Source organism: Myxocyprinus asiaticus, chromosome 29, assembly GCF_019703515.2.
Source record: "Myxocyprinus asiaticus isolate MX2 ecotype Aquarium Trade chromosome 29, UBuf_Myxa_2, whole genome shotgun sequence".
Taxonomy (NCBI): domain Eukaryota; kingdom Metazoa; phylum Chordata; class Actinopteri; order Cypriniformes; family Catostomidae; genus Myxocyprinus; species Myxocyprinus asiaticus.
In genome coordinates, this window is record NC_059372.1 from 852,501 (window position 1) to 880,000 (window position 27,500).

Sequence of the window (27,500 nt, forward strand, 5' to 3'; positions counted from 1 at the left end):
AACATCGCATCATCTCCCCCAAACTGCCCACCTGCGCCACCACTTACCCCGCCCACACCGAGCTGCAGAATCTGGCCAGTGACGGCTCAGGAGCGGAGGTCAGCCGAGAGGCGGGACCAGGCGATGCGTTAGTCGCTGTTGTGCCTTCAGAGAGGAAGCAGTCACCTGGTAAGCCAGAAGACTCGGGGCGAGCCATTAGTGAGGAAACAGGGGGTGTGGCTTCACCATGCTCCGCTTCTTCATCCTCCTCTTCGAGTCCACCGCTAATCCAACGGGAAGCAACCATCGCAGTTAGTAATGGAAACAGGTTCTATGGTGACCAGCGGAGTGGACTTGCTACCGTGGCCCTGCCGCAGAATGCTGTCATCGTCATGACGACAGCTGCACCAGTGGGGCGTGGCAGCGAGGAGTTGAAGAGCGAGCTGGGCTCCACCCGATTGTCGCTCACCCCTGCCGGCGGGCGGCTTGTCTTGTCTCCGGTAATGCCCAAACATGATATGCCCTGTCCTCCAAGCACTGTCTCGCCACCAAGCCCCACCCCGGCCAATCAGGGTGTGGCCACGCTGTCACTCACTTTAATGCCCAGCCCTGTGATTGGAGGACTGCTCCTTGCTGAGCGCATTATTCCGGAAGCTCCCGGGACACTCCTGCACCCGGTGTCCCCATCACCCTCACTGCTCCCATTTGACCCTGACTCTTTCCTCAACAGCCCTAAACAGGGGCAGACTTACGGAGGCCCCACCCTCCTGCCCCACAGCTCTGCCCACTCTTTTTCTAGCTCCTCTCCATCCCCACCCCCCTCCATGTCTCCTCAGCCCCCGTTTCTCTCCCAGTCTCTTTCGCCCACTTCGCCGCCATCGTCTCTGTTTTCTTTCTCTTCTGAGACGGAGAGGAAGATCAACCCGGGTCATCCGGCCTCCAGCCCCGCCTCTCTGTCTTCTTCCCTCTCTCTTTCGCTCTCTCCAACTCGCTCTACTCCCGCACTGCCTCCTTTGTGTCTGGAGTCGTCTTTAGGTCTTGATTCGATGACACCACCACTGAGTCCCACCCTTGGTATGCAGGAGTCCTCCGAAGCTCCTCCTACTGGATTTGACAATCACTCCAATCAGCACTCACCTTCCCAACACGTGGACAACCAGTTAGCATCCACCAATCAACTCCCAATGACCCAAATAACACAAAGTCAACAATCCCTTGAAGTCCTACCGACCAATCAGTTGCCTCTTGAAGCAGAGAAGGCAGATCTTAGACAGCAGCCACTTCAGGTGCCATCTTGTCTCCTGGCAACCCACTCAACGTGCATTCAACAGCAATATTTGACCCCTCCTCCAGCCACGCCCACAAGTGGAAAGGTGAGTCCCATACAAGTGAAGGAGGAACAATCCCCGCCCACTCAGGGGCCGTTTGAATCAGATGTGACTCCTATGGATACCACCCACAGTTCTGACTCAACTCACAATGAGGAGGCGGGACTCACGTTTGACTCCACCTTCCCTGACTTCATATCTAAGCTGATTACTGATGAGACCATGAACCACACCTCCACCCCAGCCCCACCCGTTTACCCCGTCAGGTACATGGTTCCACCTCAGCCGACACCGTCTACCTCGTTCCTGCCCTTCCCTCTCCTTACAAACACCCACTCACTAGCGGCCAGTGGCTCACCTGAGGACGGCCAACGTTTGGCCAACATCACAGACTTCTCACCTGAGTGGTCATACCCAGAGGTAATCATTGTTTTCATACCATAATTCATTGATTGAAACAACACTCTGGTTTACAACTCTTTCCATGAATAGGGTAAAAACTGGTGTCCCATTACTGTTCTTAAAGCCCAATGTTCTTTAGAGACAGAACTGAAATGTTAGATAAGCTATTATATAAAATAAAATGTTCTGCATGTAAAGTAGCTAGTATAAAACACATCAAATATCTGTATCTGTTGAGCTCAACAATTCAACCCTATTACTGAAGTTTTCTTGATTACATTTAACCTAACCCTAACCGTAAATTGATTTTTTTTTCTTTATGGGAAATATATTTTAACTAAAAACATTTAGTTTCAGTCTAGCATTGCCCCTACTGAGTGATAGTAGACATGTGACTGTATTCTGTAATATGGTATATTTATATACACAATAATGTTATTGAAGACACTTCCAAATACCAGTCAAAAATCTAGAAAACCTATTAGCCAAGTTGTTATTTTTTTTGTAAATGCACCATAACTTCTATCCACGAGTCAAGATTCATAACCAGGGACCAAAATGTCAACTGTGTAACAACTTCAATAATAAAAGACATTTTAAAATGTAATTAATATTTGAAAAACATTTGTCCACCAGATCAAAGTCAGATGGTGTAACCAACATGCTCTTTAAACCCTCAAGACTGAGTGTGATGTTTAAAAATATATTTTTTATTTTATCCCCGTTTCTCCCAATTTGGAATGCTCAATTCCCACTACTTAGTAGGTCCTCGTGGTGGTACGGTTACTCACCTCAATCCGGGTGGCGGAGGACAAGTCTCAGTTGCCTCCGCTTCTGAGACCGTCAATCCGCGCATCTTATCACGTGACTCGTTGTGCATGACACCGCGGAGACTCACAGCATGTGGAGGCTCATGCTACTCTCCACGATCCACACACAACTTACCACACGCCCCATTGAGAGCGAGAACCACTAATCACGACCACGAGGAGGTTACCCCATGTGACTCTACCCTCCCTAGCAACCGGGCCAATTTGGTTGCTAAGGAGACCTGGCTGGAGTCACTCAGCACACCCTGGATTCAAACTCGCGACTCCAGGGGTGATAGTCAGCGTCAATACTCGCTGAGATACCCAGACCCCCACTTCACTGAGCATTGAGCAAGGGAGCACAGGCATCCTTATATCCATGTCAATCAAACCGTTTGCAATAGAGAAAGGGAGCACAATCATTTTGATTAAACTCGTGCAACATCGTACCTCGACCTCAGTTTAAATAATCAAACTCTCATGCATATCACACCGATGTCTCTGAGGTCAAAATGTGCCGGATTTTAAAGTGTTTTTGATGGTTTCTCCTCCTCAAGCGAACGTATAATACATTGAGCAATGATGCCATTATCAGCACGAGACAGAATTTGCACATGGTTTACAGATAATTGTACTATATTAAACTGTGTATAATTCTGAATATGATGTATGATAATTATAAGGGTCCTGATAATGTCAAATGTAATGTCTGATTTCACTAGTAAATGTATCGCAAACATTATTTCACTGGATAAACATACACATAGTTTTGAAAAGAATAGTTTAGAAACATGTAGTCAGTGACAATGCTATTTTAAAAACTATAATATTAATTTAAAATACTTAAAATGTATGTAATCAGTGACAGTACACGTGTATGTATCTAACATAATTAATTATTTCAGCTGGGCAGAATTATTAATATTTATTAATGTATGTCCTGAATGTAGTAATAATATTAATAATAATAATAATAATACATTTAAACTTTTCATGATTCAGTCTTTGTTCAGAGTTTTGTGAGAGTATAGAATCGTGAATTCAGTACTATAAATTGAACCAAATCCGTACGCCCTTTATCATTTCTGTAAAAAAAGAAAAATAATTGTAATAAAATTCAAGAAATACGTTTTTATCCGATTAATCGAAGAAATAATCGAAGATTAATCGATTATCAAAATAATCGTTAGTTGCAGCCCTATTTTCAAGTATTTAGTTATGTAGTGTTTCTTTTTATTTTTTTATTTTATTTATGTATTTAATTGTTCAGTTAGTTTCTTAAATGTTCAAGGTTCTTTTCGAAGTTACTTTCTTTGTGAGGTTTTGATTTAAAATGAAAATATGGTGTTTAAAAATCACTTAAACTTGTCATTAAGAACGTCAGTAAGTATTTTGTTTATATTTCGACCTGTTTTGTAATGCAATACTGTATACAGCGATAAATGCTTCCGCAATTATCACAATAGGAAAATTTGATTCTGGCACATGTCTAAGTGATAGCTTCATTTAGATTTTGGCATATCATTAATATTTTTATAAAAATACCAAAAAATATTTAGTTTGACTTTCTGATGTGGCTAAACAACATTATTTGAAGGTTAAGACCCTTGAAAAAGAACAGAAGTTTTACTTCATTTTTAAGAGTTTCAAGCCTTTGTTTGTACCTCATTCATGGAAGTTGCCTTACTTGTTTTGTTGCATACATGTTTGTGATGTCTGGTGTTTATTTGACTAATGCTCTCTCTCTCTGTGTTAGGGTGGAGTGAAGTTGTTGATCACAGGTCCGTGGTCTGAAACAGATGGCCGATATGCATGTGTGTTTGATCAGAGTCGAGTACCTGCTTCTCTCATTCAGCCAGGTGTGCTGCGCTGCTACTGTCCAGGTGAGCAACACATGTCTTGCTCATTCAGTCTGAACTATTCTGTTCTGTTTGCGTAGAAAATCTGGCTAGATTCTGTACGATAGTGTACGTTCATGCTGTACTTGTTAGGGGCCAAGCACCGAAGGTGCTGTGACACCTATTGTTTTCATCAGTATTATTATTCCTCCCCGATAGGAGTCTATGGCAGCCCATAGAACGGTACCTAGGAAAATTATTACATTTGGCACACTGATAGGGGTAGTCATGAATAGCCCCCACACCAAATTTGGGGTTTCTAGGATGTACTCTATAGCGCCACCACCATATTAAAAAATGCACTTTTCTTTTGGGCGTATCTTTTGAAACGTTTGTCCTAGAGACACATTTGTTGTCTGATTACTCTCCTCCTGATGACCCTTTACAGTAAAACTGCTGATTACAGTGGCCACCATCTTGGATTATGATGTTTACAGTTTTAACACCCTATAAAACTTGGTCTGATTTTCCAAAACAATGGCTCAAAATAATCTCCAGACCAAGCCGCATAGAAATGTTACGGCATCAAAGGGGGGCCTGGGTAGCTCAGCGAGTAAAGACGCTGAATACCACACCTGGAGTCATGAGTTTGAATCCAGGGTGTGCTGAGTGACTCCAGCCAGTTCTCCTAAGCAACCAAATTGGCCCGGTTGCTAGGGAGGATTGAGTCACATGGGGTAACCTCCTCGTGGTCGCTATAATGTGGTTCTCGCTCTCGGTGGGGCGCGTGGTGAGTTGTGCGTGGATGCCGCGGAGAATAGCGTGAAGCCTCCACACACGCTATGTCTCTACGGTAACACGCTCAACAAGTCACTTGATAAGATGCACGGTTTGACAGTCTCAGACGCGGAGGCAACTGAGATTCGTCCTCGGCCACCCGGATTGAGGCGAGTCACTACGCCACCACGAGGACTTGGAGCGCATTGGGAATTCCAAATTGGGGAGAAAAAAGGAAAGGAAAATATCTGTTTATTTTGAAAGGCTCATAACATGCTGATTAATGAAGCTAAATTTAGACAGAAAAAACGTTATAGTCTAAAGGCGCCAGGTTAACTTGTCTTGACACAAACGTGGCCTAGCTGAACCATCTGAATCACATATCAGACAGATCAAGATAGTTTCACTTTGCTTCATTTTTGTTTTCTTTTGTGTTTAAGCAAAAGATGCCCGTATCTGTAGCATTGTCTCCGATAATATTGTTAAAATAACTGCACCTGCACCTACGTACAGTAAATGAGGCTTTATGCTGCGCCTCTTTAGCGGGGACAGAGGCAACGTGTGGAGAGCAGAAATAAAAGCGCGTTCAGCGCTAGGGAATAATAGCGTAGTGCTGGACACGCTTTATTCCCGCTCCGTGCGCGTATACACATATGCTTACACAATCACTTGGCCAGGTGTCAGATAACTAGCACAAAGATTTAGATCTCGGTCCAGATTGAATTCTCCTTCGGTCTGGATCTGGGCCGGAGTCCGCCTATTGAGTGCCCCTGAACTATACTGTCCCTCCACCATATTGAAATTATTCAATTATTAAAAAATGATATATCTTTTAAACACATTGTCAGATTTCAAAGAAAATTGGTATGCATCATCGACATCATGTCCTGATGATACTTGAGCAGTTTGGAGACAACGCTACCTATAGTTCAAAGGATAACCCACACTTGTGTGCTAATCGGATAGCATGCTAACTGTTGGGTTTTCTGTCTAATAAGGCTGTTTGATCACAATGCTCTCCATAGGCAACATTAGCTTAGCATGCTAATCTGTTAGCATGGTTACCAACACATTTGTTAGGCTATTTGATCACAATGCTCTCCGTAGGCAACATTAGTTTAACATGCTAATCAGCTAGCCTGCTAATCAGTTAAATACATAATGAGTCTGTTCTTTCTTTCTGCTGTGTTTGATATCAGACATTTTGGCTCTCCCACCATTTTGAATAGGTTTTTTTTATTCAAAACTTGCTGACTCTCAGCTTGGTATGTCTCTTTAGTACCTGTGAAATGTTTCTGTTTCTGTCACTTTTTTGGTGACTTGTGAAGTAGTGTGGGGTTTCTTTGTATGTCATATTCATGCAATGTGTTGTGCTTACTATGGTGTAATGCTTGCCATATCAGAGATTTTTTTATTCTGTTACTGAATGGTTGCTGGGCTTTTCCCCAAGCACATTTTTATTTTCCCCTTTGTTGAAAAGTTACATGAATATAAAGTTGATAGTGGTAACAGCTGTGCTCGGCTGTGATTCCTCTAAGCTTGGTGTGTCCCTTTGTTGACTGGCATCTCTGTGGCTGTGTAGTGTAGTGGGTAGCACACTGAACTCTGGAAAGTTGTGGGTTCAAATCCATCCTGGGCCAACGTGATCTGTGCTTGCTCTGTGAGATCTTTGGGTTTAGTGTTTTGCAGTGGTTGGTACTTGGCCCCGTAATGGCTGCTTGCAGCTATATTGTTTCTGTGGAAAACTACAGTAATGTACTGAAAGTAAAGTAAATGTGTTTGTGTGTGTGTGTGTGTGTGTGTGTGTGTGTAGCTCATGAAGCTGGACTTGTCACTCTTCACGTGTTGAAGGATTGTAGTGCCGTCTCCACTTCTGTGCTGTTTGAGTATCGTGCCCGCAATGCGTCATCCTTACCGAGCTCTCAGCTGGACTGGTTATCACTGGATGGTGAGTACAAACTAATACATAAATTGCACCTTTTTTAAAAAAAAATAAAAGCACCTCTATAAAAGTGTATCAAATTATTTGATTTCAGGTAATAAGGGGAGAGAAATAATCATAATAAGAGTAAAGCAGCAGAGAGGAAACGTGATTATAGATCATACATACACTTAATCAAAGATACTGACACTTCTGAATTAAAAAAAACAAATAAACGTTGGGCCTGGGCAGCTCAGCGAGTAAAGACTCTGACTATCACCTCTGGAGTCGTGAGTTCGAATCCAGGGCGTGCTGAGTGACTCCAGCCAGGTCTCCTAAGCAACCAAATTGGCCCGGTTGCTAGGGAGGGTAGAGTCACATGGGGTAACCTCCTCGTGGTCGCTATAATGTGGTTGTCGCTCTCGGTGGGGCGCGTGGTGAGTTGTGCGTGGATGCCGCAGAGAATAGCGTGTAGCCTCCACACGCGCTACGTCTCCGCGGTGATGCGCTCAATAAGTCACGTGATAAGGTGCGCGGATTGACGGTCTCAAACGCGGAGGCAACTGAGATTCGTCCTCCACCACCCGGATTGAGGCGAGTCACTACGCCACCACGAGGACTTAGAGTGCATTGGGAATTGGGCATTCCACATTGGGGAGAAAAGGGGATAATTTTTTATTATTTTATAAATAAATAAATAAAACTGTAATCGGCTATAGGGCTGGGTATTGATACAGATTATTCTATTTGATTCCTATATCGATTCATATGGGTATATTTCAGTTATAATGTCCCTTTTGCGCACATATGAAATAAATGATCTCCCAGCTAATGTTGTTCATTATACAGGGGATCTTCAAGTTTGAAGTTTGAGGTACAATAAGAAAATATAAATTTCAAAAACTATATTTTATTAGTTTTTCATCATTTTGGTCACATTTTGACTTTTTAAAAATGAGCAAATCCATGTATTCAATCAATAAATGAGATATTATATTTCATATATTATTTTTTGTTACTTGTTTATTGTTTAATTGCATAATTTATACTATTTACAGGTTTTTATATTGAGTTGTTGGATATGTGCTAAAACCCGGTACTGTCTCTTTAAGAGAACCAGCATTTCTGTAAATAGCGTCATTAAATTAGCGTACATTAACGAGAGAGACTCAAATGGCTTTATCTCATCTGTGCTATGCCTGATAAGAATTAAATGTTTATTTTATTTTTTATGTTTTGATCAACAACTGACTGTAAAGAACAGAAAGGGAATGAAAAGAGACATTATTCAATGATAAAATCTGTTGCGTGGATCTCTTCTTTGGACGCACATTAAACTGGAACAACTTTTGCCCTCAACACGTAGTGAAAGGATCTCGCTGCTGAATACTCCAACACTATACTACACAATTACTGGTGAGTGAAATCTAAACATTTACCAGCCAGTTGCCAAATATACATTTTTAGTCGCTTAGCATGAGTGAGTTCCTCTCATTGTAGTGGAGGGCTGCCCATAGAGTAAAATTTCAGTCTTGGGATTTAAGAATCGATATCTAGATCATTCAAATGAAGATTGCTGTTATGACGTCCTCTTCCTGGGGCGCCAGGTCTGCATTGGTAGTTTTTAAAAGCTCGTTCAAATGCACAACACTCATTTCAGTTTCTTTTCCAGATCTTTGTGTTGTTAAACTTGTCCATAATCCAACACAATTCAAAACAAAATAAATAAAACATATTTAAACAAAGCGTGTGTGGTCAAACTGTGTGCCTACTACCAACAAAACTTGCGTACACCCGCAGCTTATTTTTAACTAATTATGTGGTGATGTGCAAAGCTCATTGTCTGTACGGAGTGCAACGCCAACTCTGCACACCAGGTGCAAATGATGAGAAATCATAATAAATCATATTATAGTTATGCAAACATAATCAAGAAAATTGCAATAAACACAGGCTGTGACAATCGCGATTCATCGGAAAATCTATATTTTTATCCACCCCTAGTTGAATACATTCAGGCTGATCGGGTGCAGGACAAGCAGTAGAACAGAACAGAGCATGTCCTGAAAAAAATAAATAAAATAAAATAAATATATATATTTATATAATTATCATTTGTTCATAATCATTATTATAATGTGTGTGTGTGTGTGTGTGTGTATATATATAAATATATAATTTTTTTTATCATTTGTGATCATTATTATACATTTTTTTTACATTTAAAATTCTACATTATATCAATTAATATTATGTCATAAAGTTACATATATAATAATGATATGATCTGGCATTGTTTGAGTATTTACATTGAGTTTACATTCATTTGCATAACAAGCGCTAAAATGGTACTGTCTCTTTAAGAATGGTGGCAGTTCAACAAGTGTGTTTCGGTTGAATGCACACTAACGAGAGTGGAGTCTCTTTACCACATCTGTGCTGTGTGTCATTAAATTAAACCCTTTAATCTCTGAAGGTGTTTTTAAAGAGTTCCTGTTTCAGTGGAATACCCAAAATTAAAGGCTTATTACTCGACAAACAAACATGGAGGGTCAAGTGTTTGGTGTCATTGTAAAGAAGACTTTTAAAACATTTTAATGATATACATTATGATAAATTCTGAGACTCTCAGCCAAAGAAACTGCTAAAAAAAACCATTTAAAAAAAAATTTGCCAAAAATGTACTTTTTTCTGATTTGACATTATATATCTCTGGGTGTAAATAAGGTGTTTCAGAAAAAACTGCTTTTGTTTTGTTCCCAATCATGTCAACTGTATCTGAGAAAAATGTTGTGTTGATACGATAAAGCAATCAAAAGTTATAACATTACAAAAATAATTTATCATAGTGTCCAAAAACATCTCCAAACAAATAAAACATAATAATTATACATAAGAACTAATTACACATGCAAACACAACAATGACTAAAGGTTTGCATAGCATGCAGACATGATTTTAGTAATGAGATTTCACAGAATGAGTTTCATTCTGTGTCATTTGAGTCATCATTGAGTCTGTGTCATGTATTTGGCGCCATCTCCTGGTGGTCATATGTAACATTGTGCTTCATGTGGATTATCCAATGATCTATACATCTGATTATCTTGTGTGTGGACTCGTTTGAAAGATAATCACCTCCTCTAAGTAATGATATGTGATATTTTATGTTCCGTTTACCTTTCGTGAAGTAATAAACGAAAATGTGCCATATAAGTAACATCAACATAATTGTGAAAGACATATACTTAGCTATTACTCACTATATTTCTGTCTGTGAGTAAAACAAATACATACATATGACACATGGCTATTTGATCAGTTTGATGTTTTTACTGATTATAATAATATGTACAGTGCAATTGTTTAAATAAATGATCAAAACGGAACACTTCTGATTTGTCTGCAAATTTCAAAGCACTTGTTCAGTTTTGGTCGCACGGGCCCATTTGAGCTTAAAGGGTTAATATTCCTCTTTCTTTTTTACTGACTGTAAATGATAGAAAGTAACTTAGAGTTTGTGGACCTTGTGTTTGATGGACACGCATTTCATAGAAAAAATGTTCAGTTTTTAATTTCATGCACTTTTAAGCACTTTTCAACAAAACACTTACATTTCTAAAAGCTAAATTCAAGCACTTTAAACACCTTGTGTGAATCCTGTAAATAGTGCAGAAAAAAGCCACAGAGTTTGATGTTTGACGGGTAATTTCACTTATGATCACATGGGCAGAAAGCAATGTTGCACATTTTGAAATATAAAATGTTGCCTCTATATGGTTCGGTTCATCATTTATTTTGGTTGGTGCCATTTTCAGGTGATAGCATAAATCAGTCTTATTATACAGGGCTTCCATAAAGGAATATTCTGGGTTCAATACAAGCTAAGCTCAATCGGCGGCATTTGTGCCATAGTACTGATTACAACAAAAATTAATTTTCTTTAAACCTGTGTTACAGTGAGACACTTACAATGGAAGTCAACGGGGTCAGTAGTTATATATTTGCGTGTGTGTGTTAAGCGTAGATATCAGTGTGATGCTATTTCTGACTCAGTTAAAGTCTATTTTAATCCATGTGTACGAGGAAGGCCGACTGTCTCTCTCTCTCTCTCTCTCTCTGTCTGTCTGTCTGTAGAGTCAGTAATTTAAGCTCAACTCTGTCTCTTTGTTGTCTCATTTGGGACTTTCCCTGTTCAAGGACGGATCTCCAGGTTTCCTCTCGTCTGGAATACTTTTGCTTTTTCCGTCCTGGCTTTTTTCAGCTGTCTCTCTCTCTCACGAGTCATTCTGTGATTTCAGCATGTGATTCGAGGACTTCTGTACTTCACTGTGTGTGTGTCAGTCTTGTGTGAAAAGTGTGTGTTTGTTCTGTATTGTGGTGACTTAATTTAACTCCATCCATCCTAAAGAACACACACACACACACACGTCTCACTCCTGACCGTGACAGAGAGACAGGTGAAGAGAGGATGAAATGGAATTATGATTTTTCAGATTTGCTGTTTTTATCGGGACTTCTAAACAATGGCGCAGAGAAACAGGGATTGTGTAGGTAGGACTGTGTGTGTTTGTGAGTAAAACTTGTAAACTTTATGTAGAGATGTGTGTGTGTGTGTGTGTGATGTTGAGGTCACCTGTCATCACATGCACACACACAGTAAATCAAACACTAAACACACAAACACTCACATATGCACATTTAAAACATCCACTTTGTTCTGATCAATAACTTGCACAAATGAATAGGGTTGGGGATTGGGAACTTTTCCATTTCTTAAAAATGATTTTAATAATGTTCGTTTCTGTTAACTGTTCTTGAACGTCTGTATTTTTCCGTCGATACAGACAGAGCCCCATACCATAACACTCACTGGGGAAGAATCTCTTCAATTTCTTCACTAAGAAAGAATTGCTTGGTAAAAGGGCTGTCTGTGCGGGTTTAGAGCCCTATTCACTAAAAGAATTATACAGATCAGGCAACGGCTCAATATTCACAGTGTAGGTTGGAAAAAGTAAGTGAACCCCTAGGCTAAAGATGACATAAAAAGCTAATTAGAGTCAGGAGTTGGCAAACCTGGCATCTGATTAATGAAGTGAGATTGGAGGTGTGGGTTACAGCTACTTTGACTTATAAAAAGCACTCAAATATTTTGAGTTTGCTATTCACAAGAAGCATCTGCTGACGTGGAGCATGTCTTGCAAAAAAGAGATCTCAGATGACTCAGATGGCTTTGCATTAAGCTGGAAAGGGTTATAAAGTTATCTAGAAGAGTTTAGATATTCATCTGTCCACAGTTAGACAAACTGTCTATAAATGGAGATGATTTAGTACTATAGGTACTCTCACTAGAAGTGGCCGTCCAGTCAAGATGACTCAAAGGGCACACTGCAGAATGCTCAATGAGGTAATAAAGAACCCTAGAGTGACAGATAAAGACTTGAAGGAATCATTGTAACTGGTTAACATCTCTGTTCATGAGTCTACTATACAGAAAACATTAAACAGGCATGATGTTCATGGCAGGACATCATGAAGGAAGCTGCTGCTTTCCAACAAAAACATTGCTGCACGCCTGAAGTTTTCCAAAGACCATTTTGACACTTTGAAGAACACCCAGCACTACATATGGCATAAAAAGGGCACAGCATACCAACATGAAAACATCATCCTGACGGTGAAGTACAGTGGAGGGAGCATCATGATTTGGGGCTGTTTTGCTGCTTTGGGGCCTGGACCGCTTTCCATCATCGAGGGGAAAAATTAATTCCCAAGTTAATCAAGATATCCTACAGGATAATGTCAGGATGGCTGTGGCTGTGTGTAGATGTTGGGTGATGCAGCAGGACAATGACCCTAAACATCGAAGTAAATCCACTACAGAATGACTTCAAAAAAAGAAAATTAATCTTTTGGAGTGTCCCAGTCAGAGCCCAGATCTTAACCCAATAGAGATGCTGTGAATGACCTCAAGAGAGACACCAGACATCCTAAGAATATGTCTGAGCTGAAGCAGTTCAGCAGTTTCACTGTGTGTTGAGAGTAAAGTTTGATTATAATGTGTGTCCAAAGACGAGATCCACACAATCTATTTGTCATTGAATAATGAATAATATCATTTACTGTTCATTACAGTCAGAAAAATTTATTTTTAATCACACACACCACGGATGCAGTAAAGCCGTTCGACTCGCCGTTCTCTGAACTGATGCTATTCTTAAAGAGACAGTACCATTTTAACACTTGTTTTAATAATCTAATGTAAATACTTGTAACTAGTACAAACTATACATGTATTAGTAAACGTAACAAAATATAAATGTGCAATATAATACATGCAATTTCAAGATAAATGGAATTTGTACATTATTAAAAAGCTAAGGTCAGAACTAGGAACTGAATCAGAACTAGGGAATTAATCAGAACTACAAACTGAATCAGAACTAGGAACTGAATCAGATCTAGGAACTGAATCAGAACTGGGAACTGAATCAGAACTAGGGAATTAATCAGAACTACAAACTGAATCAGAACTTGGAACTGAATCAGAACTAGGAACTGAATCAAATCTTGGAACTGAATCAGAACTAGGGAATGAATCAGAACTAGGGAATGAATCAGAACTGGGAACTGAATCAGAACTGGGAACTGAATCAGAACTAGGGAGTGAATCAGAACTTGGAACTGAATCAGAACTATGAACTGAATCAGAACTAGGGAATGAATCAGAACTTGGAACTGAATCAGAACTTGGAACTGAATCAGAATTAGGGAATGAATCAGAACTAGGGAATGAATCAGAACTGGGAACTGAATCAGAACTGGGAACTGAATCAGAACTAGGGAGTGAATCAGAACTTGGAACTGAATCAGAACTATGAACTGAATCAAATCTTGGAACTGAATCAGAACTAGGGAATGAATCAGAACTTGGAACTGAATCAGAACTAGGGAATGAATCAGAACTTGGAACTGAATCAGACTAGGAACTGAATCAGAACTAGAAATGTTACATTTTTAAAAAGCTAAACGTGACCAATATTATGAAAAACTACTGATTAAAATAAAAACTGTACAAATCATATTTTAGTAATTTATCAAGTTAGAAGTACCAAGTTATTAACCGTATTAACTGAGAGAGAATTTCTTGTATTTTAAAGCAAAATTAACATTATAACCAAAATATACCCAAATGAATTGGAATGAAATGGAATCGGAATCAAATCGAATTGCGAAATCTGTATCAATTTTCAAAGTAAATGATGACAGATGCTTAATTTTTGGGTGAACTATCCCTTGAATGTTGACCAAAAGTCAAGTATCAATTCAGACATTATTTTAGCAAACTGGCATTTAGTTCCGGCTCATTCTGTTTGGGTTGTGAATGTAATTTCATGTCTCTCTACCTCTAGATAATCAGTTCAGGATGTCGATTCTGGAGCGGTTGGAGCAGATGGAGCGCAGGATGACAGAAATGACCAACAACAATCAACAACATCAACAACAACAGTATCATCATCATCATCAGAGCCATCAGAGTCATGCACCTCGATTAACACCTGAGAACCAAGTAAATAATTATTAATTATTCATTATATTCAAATCAATTTGATTGTTGACATGAAATAAAAAATAATTAATTCTATTTTTAGTGATTAGACTACTAAAAGGACAAAATATTTCAATTCAAAGTTGTAAGAATATACTGATATACATTTGAGATTTTTCTACCCTTACAATGGAGAAATATTCATTTAAACTGTCTGTATATTTGCTGATGTGTGTTATTTCATAATCAAAACTGCTCTGAATGTTTTTGTGTTCATATGTGAATGTGTTTGTGTTGCATTGAAGGATCTGTGTAGCGTGTTGTTGATTTATGAACGTGTGTTATCAGGGTTATTACAGGAATGATAACTTTGCAGATGACATCACTTCAGTATATGTGTATTAATAGAACTTTTTCCATGTCGGTCCCACACACACACACTCTCACACACACTCTCATACACACACTCTCACACACACTCTCATACACACACTCTCACACACACTCTCATACACATAGACTCACACAATCTCTCACACACACACTCTCATACACACAGACACACACACACTCACTCACACAATCTCTCACACACACTCTCATACACACTCTCACACACACTCTCACACACACTCTCACACACACTCTCACACACACTCTCACACACACTCTCACACACACTCTCACACACACTCTCATACACACACTCTCACACACACTCTCACACACACTCTCACACACATAGACTCACACAATCTCTCACACACACACTCTCATACACACAGACACACACACACTCACTCACACAATCTCTCACACACACTCTCATACACACTCTCATACACACTCTCACACACACTCTCACACACACTCTCACACACACTCTCACACACACTCTCATACACACACTCTCACACACACTCTCATACACATAGACTCACACAATCTCTCACACACACACTCTCATACACACAGACACACACACACTCACTCACACAATCTCTCACACACACTCTCATACACACAGACACACACACACTCACTCACACAATCTCTCACACACACTCTCATACACACACTCTCACACACACTCTCACACACACTCTCATACACACACTCTCACACACACTCTCATACACACAGACACACACACACTCACACAATCTCTCACACACACTCTCATACACACACTCTCATACACACAGACACACACACACACTCACACAATCTCTCACACACACTCTCATACACACAGACACACACACACTCACTCACACAATCTCTCACACACACTCTCATACACACAGACACACACACACACACACTCACAGACACACAAACACATACATTCACACACACACTCTCATACACATAGACTCACACAATCTCTCACACACACACTCTCATACACACAGACACACACACACTCACACAATCTCTCACACACACTCTCATACACACAGACACACACACACTCACTCACACAATCTCTCACACACACTCTCATACACACACTCTCACACACACTCTCATACACACACTCTCATACACACACTCTCACACACACTCTCATACACACACTCTCATACACACAGACACACACACACTCACACAATCTCTCACACACACTCTCATACACACACTCTCATACACACAGACACACACACACACTCACACAATCTCTCACACACACTCTCATACACACAGACACACACACACTCACTCACACAATCTCTCACACACACTCTCATACACACAGACACACACACACACACACTCACAGACACACAAACACATACATTCACACACACACTCTCATACACAGACACACACACACAAACGCACTCACACACACACACTCTCATACACAGACACACGCACACACACACAGAGACACACGCCCACATCTACACACACACACACACTCACACACACAGACACACACGCCCACATCTACACACACACACACACACAAACGCACTCAAACACACACTCTCATACACACAGACACACACGCCCACATCTACACACACACACTCACACACTCACACACACACAGACACACATACAGACACACACGCCCAAATCTACTCACACACACACAGACAGACACACACACACGCTCTCACACACACTCACACACACACACACACAGACACACATACAGACACACACACACACAGACACAGACACACACATTCACACAGACAGACACAGACACACACGCTCTCACACACACTCACACACACATACAGACACACACACACACACACAGATACACACACGCTCTCACACACACTCACACACACATACAGACACACGCACTCACACACACACTCTCATACACAGAGACACACACACACAGACACACGCGCCCACATTCTCACACACACACACACACACACACACAGACAGACACACTCTCACACACACTCACACACACACAGACACACACTCACACACACACACATACAGACACACACTCACACACACACACACACACACACACACACACACACACACACAGACACACACTCACACAGACACACACTCGCACACACACAGACACACACTCGCACACACACAGACACACTGTGAGATATAAGAAAGTGTGTATGACACGTGTCTTATTTTTTCTTTGTGTGTCAGTCGGGACTGTGGTTCGAGCGGAGAATCGTGGCAGTGTGTGAGCAGATGATGTTGAGCGGTCGATGGGTTCGAGACCCTGAGACAGACAGACTCACACACTCCGTCAGACACAGAGGAATGACACTACTGCACCTCGCTGCTGCACAGGGATACACACAACTCATAGACACACTCATACACTGGAGGTAACACACAAACACATACACACACATATATACTGTATATAGATGGGTTGTTCATCAATAAATGCTGCAGACTTTATTACTATGAAGTACAGTTACTCCAGCAACTTTATTTTCATTGATCATCTGAAATAAAATGTTTATTTACAAATATCACACATAGCTTATGATGCATTGTCCTTTGTTAGTTGGCTGATGAAGGCTTTTGTTGGCTATTAATTGATAGTCTATGTATTCCATTATAAGAGTGTAGTCCATCATTAGACCAAGGTGATGCAGGCAGAGATCAGTGAGGTGCATCGCAGTTCAACCGGCAGGTCATTTCAGTGAGGTTCGGTGGGGTCCATCATAAGTCCAAGGTTCAGGCAGTGGCATATGAAGTATTCGATGTCTTATGGTTGGCATCAGTTCATCCTCTGAAGTCCATCGTAATAGACTGAAGTGATGTCTGACTGGCACCGGCAACAGAGAGCACGTGTCATAATTTACCAATATTTCTGATGTGGAAGAATGCTGTTTCATCGAGTATGCCGCCGAGACGTCACCAAACGCCCTGCTGCGAGGGCTTTACAGCTGGATCCAAAGTGTGTGTGTTGCTCGCTGTACTACCCGCATCTGAAACAGTATCAACCGGCTTCTCTTTCTCACTGACCTCCACTAGCATTCGGATGCGGGTCTCTAACTCCGTAATCTTCTCCGTCAGCCTGACTAATTCCTTACATTTATCACATGTGAATCCCTCACTGCTGATGGAAGAAGCTATAGTAAACATGTGGCATGTAATGCAGGAAGCAATAACATGAGCGGATGCCATGACTTACCGCAATTGTTCGTTGTTGTTGTTATGGTTGTTCCTGAGCGGCAAGGGTTTGAGATCAGTGTGGTTTGATGTGGTTCCTGATCAGCAGATGTTTGAGATTGATGCAGTAATCTGTGTAAAACACAGTGGAGAAAACAAATGCACGCAGTCGAGACGCGAGATGCAGACAAGCGGGAAAAAGAGAGAAACGGATGCATGCGGTAAAATACATGCAGTTGAAACAGTAGAAAAGCAGAAAAAAAAACAAAGGTTGTGATGAAAGACAAAATATTAAATGCTGTGGAGCAATATTTTCTGAGTAATCCATCATTTTGTATATAGGGTAAATATGACAATTTTCGGCTATTATTTTGGAGCAAAACTACAGGTCAGAAAAATTACCTTAGAAAGGTGTCAGTAGCATTATTTTAATTTTCTACAGTGATAGGTAGATCTATTATTAAAATCAGTTAAATTCAGCACCTCTTGTTGCATTACATGCCAATGATGAGAGTCCACAAATGGGAAAAAACACTTTTTTGTGTTGTTTTTACAAAGTTGGAGCGTCTATAACTCCAGAAGAATTAAAGGGCTCGTCCAGTTTTATTTTATATCATAATATAACAATACACTTTACTTTACAGCCGTGAACTTGATTTAATACTTGATATTGCTCGTCAGATGCAGGTGGGATCATTTATAGTAAGAGAGATCCTCATTCTAGAGCAATTTATTACACAAAACTCTGGATTCACCTGTGAGTGCAGGATGATGTCATCAATATATTTGGTTCGTTTTCCCAGAAGAGAAAGACGTTTGTTTATGCTTTCTTTTTATCTGTTTATAATCCTAAAATGTTTCTGTATAATTGGATGGTGTTTGATTGTGTTTTTCTCTGTTTGTATCAGGAGCATCAGCGTGAATAGTTTAGATCTGGAACAGGAAGTGGATCCTCTGAATGTTGATCATTTCTCCTGCACACCACTGGTTCGTCCCACACACATACACACACACACACACACACACACACACACACACACACATTCAAACACAAACACACACACATGCACATGCTCAGACACACATACACAAACACACACACACACACACACACAAACATGCACACGCTCGTACACACACACAAACACGCACACACAAACATGCACAAACACACACATGCACATACACACATACACACACACACAAACATGCACATGCTCAGACAAACACATGCACACAAACACTCACACACACACACATGCACACACACACAAACATACACATGCTCAGATACACACACACACAAACACGCACAGACACACAAACACTCACATGCACAGACACACACGTACACACACAAACACACATGCACAGATACACACAAACACAAACGCACATACACAAACACGCACAGACACACACAAACAAGAACATGCACAGACACACACAAACACACACATGCACATACACACAAACATGCACATGTTCAGACACACACACACACACAAACAAACACATACACACACACACACACACACAAACACACATGCACAGACACATGCACATGCTCAGACACACAGACACACACAAACATGCATGCACACACACAAACACGCACAGACACACAAAAACACTCACATGCACAGACACAAACATGCACACACACAAACCCACACACACACACAAATACATAAACACGCACGTGCACACACAAACACACACACACACACTTGCGCAAACAAACACACAAACATAAGCACACAAACACGCACACGTGCAAACTGACTTAATTTACTTCATGCAAACTTATATTTTACTGTTTGTGTGTGTGTGTGTGTGTTTGTGTTTGTGTCTGTGTGTTTGTGTCTGTGTGTGTGTGTTTGTGTCTGTGTGTGTGTCTGTGTGTTTGTGTGTGTGTGTATGTTTGTGTCTGTGTGTTTGTGTGTGTGTGTGTGTCTGTGTGTTTGTGTGTGTGTGTTTGTGTCTGTGTGTGTGTGTGTGTATGTTTGTGTCTGTGTGTGTGTGTGTGTGTATGTTTGTGTATGTTTGTGTGTGTGTGTGTGTGTGTGTGTGTGTGTGTGTGTGTATGTTTGTGTGTGTGTCTGTGTGTGTGTGTGTGTGTGTGTGTGTGTGTTTGTGTGTGTGTGTGTGTGTGTGTGTGTGTGTGTGTGTGTGTATGTTTGTGTCTGTGTGTGTGTATGTTTGTGTCTGTGTGTGTGTGTGTGTGTGTATGTTTGTGTGTGTGTGTGTGTATGTTTGTGTCTGTGTGTGTGTGTGTGTGTATGTTTGTGTGTGTGTGTGTGTGTGTGTGTGTGTGTGTGTGTGTATGTTTGTGTGTGTGTCTGTGTGTGTGTGTGTGTGTGTGTGTAGATGTGGGCGTGTGCTCTGGGTCATCAGGCGGCTGCAGTGTTGTTGTACAGATGGAGTAGTGCCGCTCTTGGTATTCCTGATTCTCTCGGTCGACTGCCGCTGGCCGTGGCACATTCACGCGGACACACACGCCTGGCACGCTGTCTGGAGGAGTTACACACACACTCTCAGACACAACAACACACACAAGACACATCTTCACCTCCGTACAGACCCCTCTCACCACTGTCCAGCAGCCCGGACACAGGTACACACACACCTGCACTAGATATTGTGTTTTTAAATGCACTTAATGTTTGAATTATAGTTATGGTTTTGTCAGTTACGTTGTGTTCATTGTGGGAAGTCAAGCATACTATTACATATTATGTGTCTTTAATTTAAATATCTAAGTTGAAGAGAAACATCACACACTAATGATTACATTAGTGCATAATAATTCACACACACACATATAAATTTAATCTATATATTTATCATTTATTTATTATTTTAATTTATATATTATCAGTTGTGCATGCTAGTATTTTAGTATTGTTGCATTGCTCGCTTTGTGTATAATTTATTCAAAATTTGAATTTTTTCTATTTTTTTTATTTTTATTTTTTATTTCTAGACTTGTACATAAAGAATACAGATTGCAGTTGTCCAACACAAAATAAAGGTTTAAAAGTAAATTCTATTTATTGCAATTACAATATCAAGGGAAATAACTGACAATTATGATTTTTGTCATAATCAATTAGTCCTAATTAATAATATAATTTGTACATTTTTAATGTACAATATTTATAATATAAGTACAACATATTTTATATTTTATGTGTAATAAAATATATATAATAATGATAATATAATTATAATATACAGTTTTATTGTAATTAATATAATTTTTTTGTAAGTAATTAACATTTTTATTTCCTTTTTTCACTGGTCCTGCTCCACATAAGTGTACATTAAACATCAGATATTAGCACACCGTGTGAGTTTTAATTTACAGTATTAATGCTGTTTACTCTGTGTTTCAGGTTTGAGTTCGTCCAGTAGCATCCCCTCCCCCAGTGACCCGCCCTCACCCTCCCCTAGCTCCGCCTACTCCAGCGGGTCGGTTCCTGATCCCATGGACTCAGCCTCTTCCCCCTCCTCCCCCCTCTCTGTCCCTCCCCCCGCCGATTCGACCGACTTGCTCTTCCTGATGGATTACGAGGCTGCGAGCCCCCCATCGCCACCCCCCACGCACACGGACACGCTCTCTCTGCACTCTGAACTCGCCGACGAGCTGCTCAACTACAGCGAGAACGCAGAGAACGAAGATTACCTGTCTGCTGAAGTCTTACAGGTGAGACAAACGGGCATTGTGGGTAATGGCTGAACCGTATAACCAATCAGGACTGACGTTTCAGGGTGAATGTCTCGAAGCCTGTCAGGAACATGTCCAGGTCATATTTCACCATAAAAAAAATTATTATAATAATATTTTGCGTGAAGAAAATGAAGTCTACTCACAAAACATTTTACACCCCGTTTACAACTATATTTAGCGCAGACCATATGTGATCGGATCATCGGAAACGCGTCTTATTACCAGCTGTAAACAGCAGCCGGAGCTAGGGAATGCTATAGAACGACTTCCGGCGGAAGTCCCACCCACATTCGTTTCCCCAGTAAGACGCCCAGGAAAAAGGTGGTATCTTATTAGATTAAATTCCAAATACACGTCAACTACGTTTCATACTAGTAAAATTATATTTAAAATCAATAATCACACTGTTACTAGTAAAATATCCATTTCTGATATCAACAGTTGAAATACAACTAGTAAAATTCTCATTTTTGGAATGTGTAAATTTAATTCAGCATGAAAAAAATAATTAGATTTTGCATGAAGTAAATGAAGTCTATTTCTAAAATAATACAATTTTCAGCATTGTGACATTTATTTATTTTTTATATTAAAACACACCCTCATACCCCCCCACCCCAACCACTTCTCATTACTGTAATGCAAAAAAATAATTATACTGTATTTTAATTTTATTTATACATCTTGGTAGTATTTGTTGTAATGCTTTAATTTTTTAATTTAAATTATAATTTTTTTTATTTTATTTTTTTTACACCTTATTACAGTAATGAGAATCACCAATGAAAATGAGAAATACAAGAAAAAAAAATAATAATAATAAAATAAAATGTCCAGATTTTTTTTGGTCCAACTACTATATAATTATTTATTTTACAGATGAATTTTTTACTTTTTATTATGTAATTGACTTTGGTAAATACCCATTAAAAAAATAGTCAAAAGCATTATTAATATCTGTAACTGAATTTTCGTTATTATAAGTCATTCCCGCCCCCTCACTTATAAATTCATGATGTCGTAGTGATGACGATACGTCTTGCTGTTAGGTCGACATGGCAACACTTGCTGAGGAGATCATCGAGGCCACGCCTGAGCGAATCAAACAGGAGGAGTTTAACCGGGAGGCGGAGGCACCGCTCCGAGAGAGGCGGGACAATCCTGCCATTCATGACACCATGCCCTGGCTCGCAACATACCTCGACACGGTCGACAGGTACACAAACATATCTGAACACTGTGTAGGATACACTGTGTTTAAAAACAGTATGTGAAGCAGTTTCTGTATGTTATGATAAACCGTTCAAGTAGTCGTGTGCTATTATGTCACATGATCTCACTACGTTGCATTTTTAATTTCAGGAATAAACAACCAAATAACGAGTCAAGAAAGATGTTAAAATGAATTTTGTTTGTGTGTAGGAGCCTGTGTCCCACCCCTCCCTGCCCCCTCAGTGATTTGGCACTGCAGAGGCTCTGCCCTCCGAGTAGTGCAGCGTGGGCGGAGTTCCTGAATGCATCAGCCAATGGGAGGATGGAGAGAGATTTCGCACTGCTGACGCTCACAGACACCGAACAGAGAGAGCTGTATGAAGCCGCACGCGTTATTCAGAATGCATTCCGCAGATACAAGGTATAAAAACACACACATAGTCAGACATTATGTGGGAGGATCGATGGTTTTATGGTTTGTGTAATGATTGGTTCTCGTGTTTAGGGGCGGAGACTAAAGGAGCAGCAGGACATGGCAGCCGCCGTTATACAGCGCTGTTACCGCAAATATAAGCAGGTAATACACACGCACACACACACACACACACACATATATATATATATACACTGATGAGCCAAAACATTATGACCACCTGCCTAATACGCTGTTGGTCCTCCACGTGCTGCCAAAACAGCACCGACCCGTCGAGGCATGGACTCTACAAGACCCCTGAAGGTGTCCTGTGGTATCTGGCACCAAGACATTAGCAGCAGATCCTTCAAGTCCTGTAAGTTGCGAGATGGAGCCGCCGTGGATCGGACTTGTTGGTCCAGCACATCCCACAGATGCTCAATCGGATTGAGATCTGGGGAATTTGGAGGCCAGGGCAACACCTTGAACTCCTCATCGAGTTCCTCAAACCATTCTTGAACAATGTGTGCAGTGTGGCAGGACACATTATCCTGCTGAAAGAGGCCACAGGGAATACCATTGCCATGAAGGGGTGTACCTGGTCTGCAACTATGTTTAGGTAGGTGGCACGTGTTAAACTGGCGTCCACATGAATAGATGGACCCAGAGTTTCCCAGCAGAACATTGCCCAGAGCATCACACTCCCTCCACCATCTTATCATCTTAATACAGTGCATCCTGGTGCCATCACTTCCCCAGGTAAACGACACTCACTTACACGGCCGTCCACATGATGTAGAAGAAAACAGGACTCATCGGATCAGGTGACATTCTTCCACTGCTCCAAGGTCCAGTTCCGATGCTCGTGTGCCCATTGTAGGTGCTTTCGATGGTGGACGGGGTCATCATGGGCACTCTGAGCGGTCTGCGACTACACAGTCCCATACACAGCAGGGTACGATGCACTGTGTGTTGTGACGCATTCCTCCCGTAACCATCATTAACATTTTCTGTGACTTGTGCCACAGTAGACCTTCTGTCGGTTCAGACCAGACGGGATAGCCTTCATTGCCCTCGCTCATCGATGAGCCGTGGGCACCCAACACCCTGTCACCGGTTTGTGGTTTGTCCCTCCTCGGACCTCTGTCGGTAGGTACTCACCACTGCTGACCGGGAGCACCCCACAAGCCGTTTCAGAGATGCTCTGACCCAGTCGTCTGGTCATAACAATTTGGTACTTGTCAAAGTCAGTCAGGTCTTTACTCCTGCCCATTTCTCCTGCATTCAACATGTTGACTACGAGAACTGATTGTTCACTTACCATCTAATCTACACAGATCTTGACATGTGCCCTTGTTAGGAGATGATCAACGTTATTCGCATCACCTGTGAGTGGTCATAATGTTTTGGCTCATCGGTGTATACTGTACATAAAGACTATGGCAAGCCGAATTAGATAATCATGTGCAGGATATATATTTAAAATTTCTATAATTACATTTTCATCAGTTAAAATGCTAATTCTTGAGGTCAGCAATGTAATTAGTACTACTAAATATGCTCATTTGTTTAGGGATGGAACAATATATCGAATTTCGAAATGGCACAAACCATATAGAGGAAAATTCAATATTTTAAAATGTGCAACATTGTTTTCATGTTATCATAAGTCTGTACTATTTACAGGGTTTGCACAAGGTGCTTAAAGTGCTTGAATTTAGTTTTTAGAAATGTAGGTAATATCTGGAAAATTGCCTTGTTTTGTTTAAAAGTGCTCGAAATTAACATTAACATTTGTTCCATGAAATGTGAGATTCACGCACTCTTCTTTCATCGAATAATGTGTCTTTGTCTGTTCTTTACAGTCATAAAGTAAAAAGAAACATTAATTTTAATTACACATCACTGATGCAGGAAAGGAAGTGTGCGACGACTCTATCGCTTGTTGAACTGCCCCATTTTTAAAGAGACAGTACCATTTTAGTGCTTGTTATGCAAATGAATGTAAACTCAATGTAAATACTCAAACAATGCCAGATCATATCATTATTATATATGTAACTTTATTACATAATATTAATTAATAAAACATATAATTGTTTAAATTTTTTAACCCTTTAAGCTCTGAATGTGTTTTTGAAGATTTCCTGTTTCAGTGGCATACCCAAAATTAAAGGCTTATAACTCGACAAAAAAAACGTTTAATATTTTTTAATGATATAGATTATGATACATTCTGAGACTCTCAGCTTAAGAAACTGCTGAAAAATCATTTAAAAAAATTAGCCAAAAATTTCATATTTTTCTGATTTGACATTATACAGGTGCATCTCAATAAATTAGAATGTCGTGGAAAAGTTCATTTATTTCAGTACTTCAACTCAAATTGTGAAACTCGTGTATTAAATAAATTCAGTGCACACAGACTGAAGTAGTTTAAGTCTTTGGTTCTTTTAATTGTGATGATTTTGGCTCACATTTAACAAAAACCCACCAATTCACTATCTCAAAAAATTAGAATACATCGTAAGACCAATAAAAAAACATTTTTAGTGAATTGTTGGCCTTCTGGAAAGTATGTTCATTTACTGTATATGTACTCAATACTTGGTAGGGGCTCCTTTTGCTTTAATTACTGCCTCAATTCGGCGTGGCATGGAGGTGATCAGTTTGTGGCACTGCTGAGGTGGTATGGAAGCCCAGGTTTCTTTGACAGTGGCCTTCAGCTCATCTGCATTTTTTGGTCTCTTGTTTCTCATTTTCCTCTTGACAATACCCCATAGATTCTCTATGGGGTTCAGGTCTGGTGAGTTTGCTGGCCAGTCAAGCACACCAACACCATGGTCATTTAACCAACTTTTGGTGCTTTTGGCAGTGTGGGCAGGTGCCAAATCCTGCTGGAAAATGAAATCAGCATCTTTCAGCAAAAGGAAGCATGAAGTGCTCCAAAATTTCTTGGTAAATGGGTGCAGTGACTTTGGTTTTCAAAAAACACAATGGACCAACACCAGCAGATGACACTGCACCCCAAATCATCACAGACTGTGGAAACTTAACACTGGACGTCAAGCAACTTGGGCTATGAGCTTCTCCACCCTTCCTCCAGACTCTAGGACCTTGGTTTCCAAATGAAATACAAAACTTGCTCTCATCTGAAAAGAGGACTTTGGACCACTGGGCAACAGTCCAGTTCTTCTTCTCCTTAGCCCAGGTAAGACGCCTCTGACGTTGTCTGTGGTTCAGGAGTGGCTTAACAAGAGGAATACGACAACTGTAGCCAAATTCCTTGACACGTCTGTGTGTGGTGGCTCTTGATGCCTTGACCCCAGCCTCAGTCCATTCCTTGTGAAGTTCACCCAAATTCTTGAATCGATTTTGCTTGACAATCCTCATAAGGCTGCGGTTCTCTCGGTTGGTTGTGCATCTTTTTCTTCCATACTTTTTCCTTCCACTCAACTTTCTGTTAACATGCTTGGATACAGCACTCTGTGAACAGCCAGCTTCTTTGGCAATGAATGTTTGTGGCTTACCCTCCTTGTGAAGGGTGTCAATGATTGTCTTCTGGACAACTGTCAGATCAGCAGTCTTCCCCATGATTGTGTAGCCTAGTGAACCAAACTGAGAGACCATTTTGAAGGCTCAGGAAACCTTTGCAGGTGTTTTGAGTTGATAAGCTGATTGGCATGTCACCATATTCTAATTTTTTGAGATAGTGAATTGGTGGGTTTTTGTTAAATGTGAGCCAAAATCATCACAATTAAAAGAACCAAAGACTTAAACTACTTCAGTCTGTGTGCACTGAATTTATTTAATACACGAGTTTCACAATTTGAGTTGAATTACTGAAATAAATGAACTTTTCCACGACATTCTAATTTATTGAGATGCACCTGTATATCTCTGGGTGTAA

At 40.4% G+C, this 27,500-nt stretch overlaps 1 protein-coding gene across 6 annotated transcripts in view; it reads left to right on the plus strand.

The window, feature by feature from the left end:
- The window catches only part of camta2 (calmodulin binding transcription activator 2), a 248,222-nt gene that overhangs the window by 16,048 nt on the left and 204,674 nt on the right, over positions 1 to 27,500 (plus strand). For 5 of the 6 annotated variants that reach the window (XR_007893725.1, XM_051661569.1, XM_051661568.1 and 2 more), the window contains exons 9-19: positions 1 to 1,727; positions 4,275 to 4,401; positions 6,947 to 7,081; positions 14,467 to 14,624; positions 17,253 to 17,437; positions 19,142 to 19,220; positions 20,604 to 20,850; positions 21,632 to 21,942; positions 23,016 to 23,182; positions 23,389 to 23,599; positions 23,684 to 23,755. The exon at positions 1 to 1,727 is cut by the window's left edge and continues 42 nt beyond it. Coding sequence is in view for 5 of the 6 variants with exons in the window: in XM_051661569.1 (XP_051517529.1) it covers positions 1 to 1,727; positions 4,275 to 4,401; positions 6,947 to 7,081; positions 14,467 to 14,624; positions 17,253 to 17,437; positions 19,142 to 19,220; positions 20,604 to 20,850; positions 21,632 to 21,942; positions 23,016 to 23,182; positions 23,389 to 23,599; positions 23,684 to 23,755 (3,419 nt within the window). In the remaining variant the exon portion in view is untranslated. Of the gene's footprint in view, positions 1,728 to 4,274; positions 4,402 to 6,946; positions 7,082 to 14,466; positions 14,625 to 17,252; positions 17,438 to 19,141; positions 19,221 to 20,603; positions 20,851 to 21,631; positions 21,943 to 23,015; positions 23,183 to 23,388; positions 23,600 to 23,683; positions 23,756 to 25,455; positions 25,906 to 27,500 lie in introns of those variants that run through there. The other variant, XM_051661573.1, reaches the window with a different exon arrangement.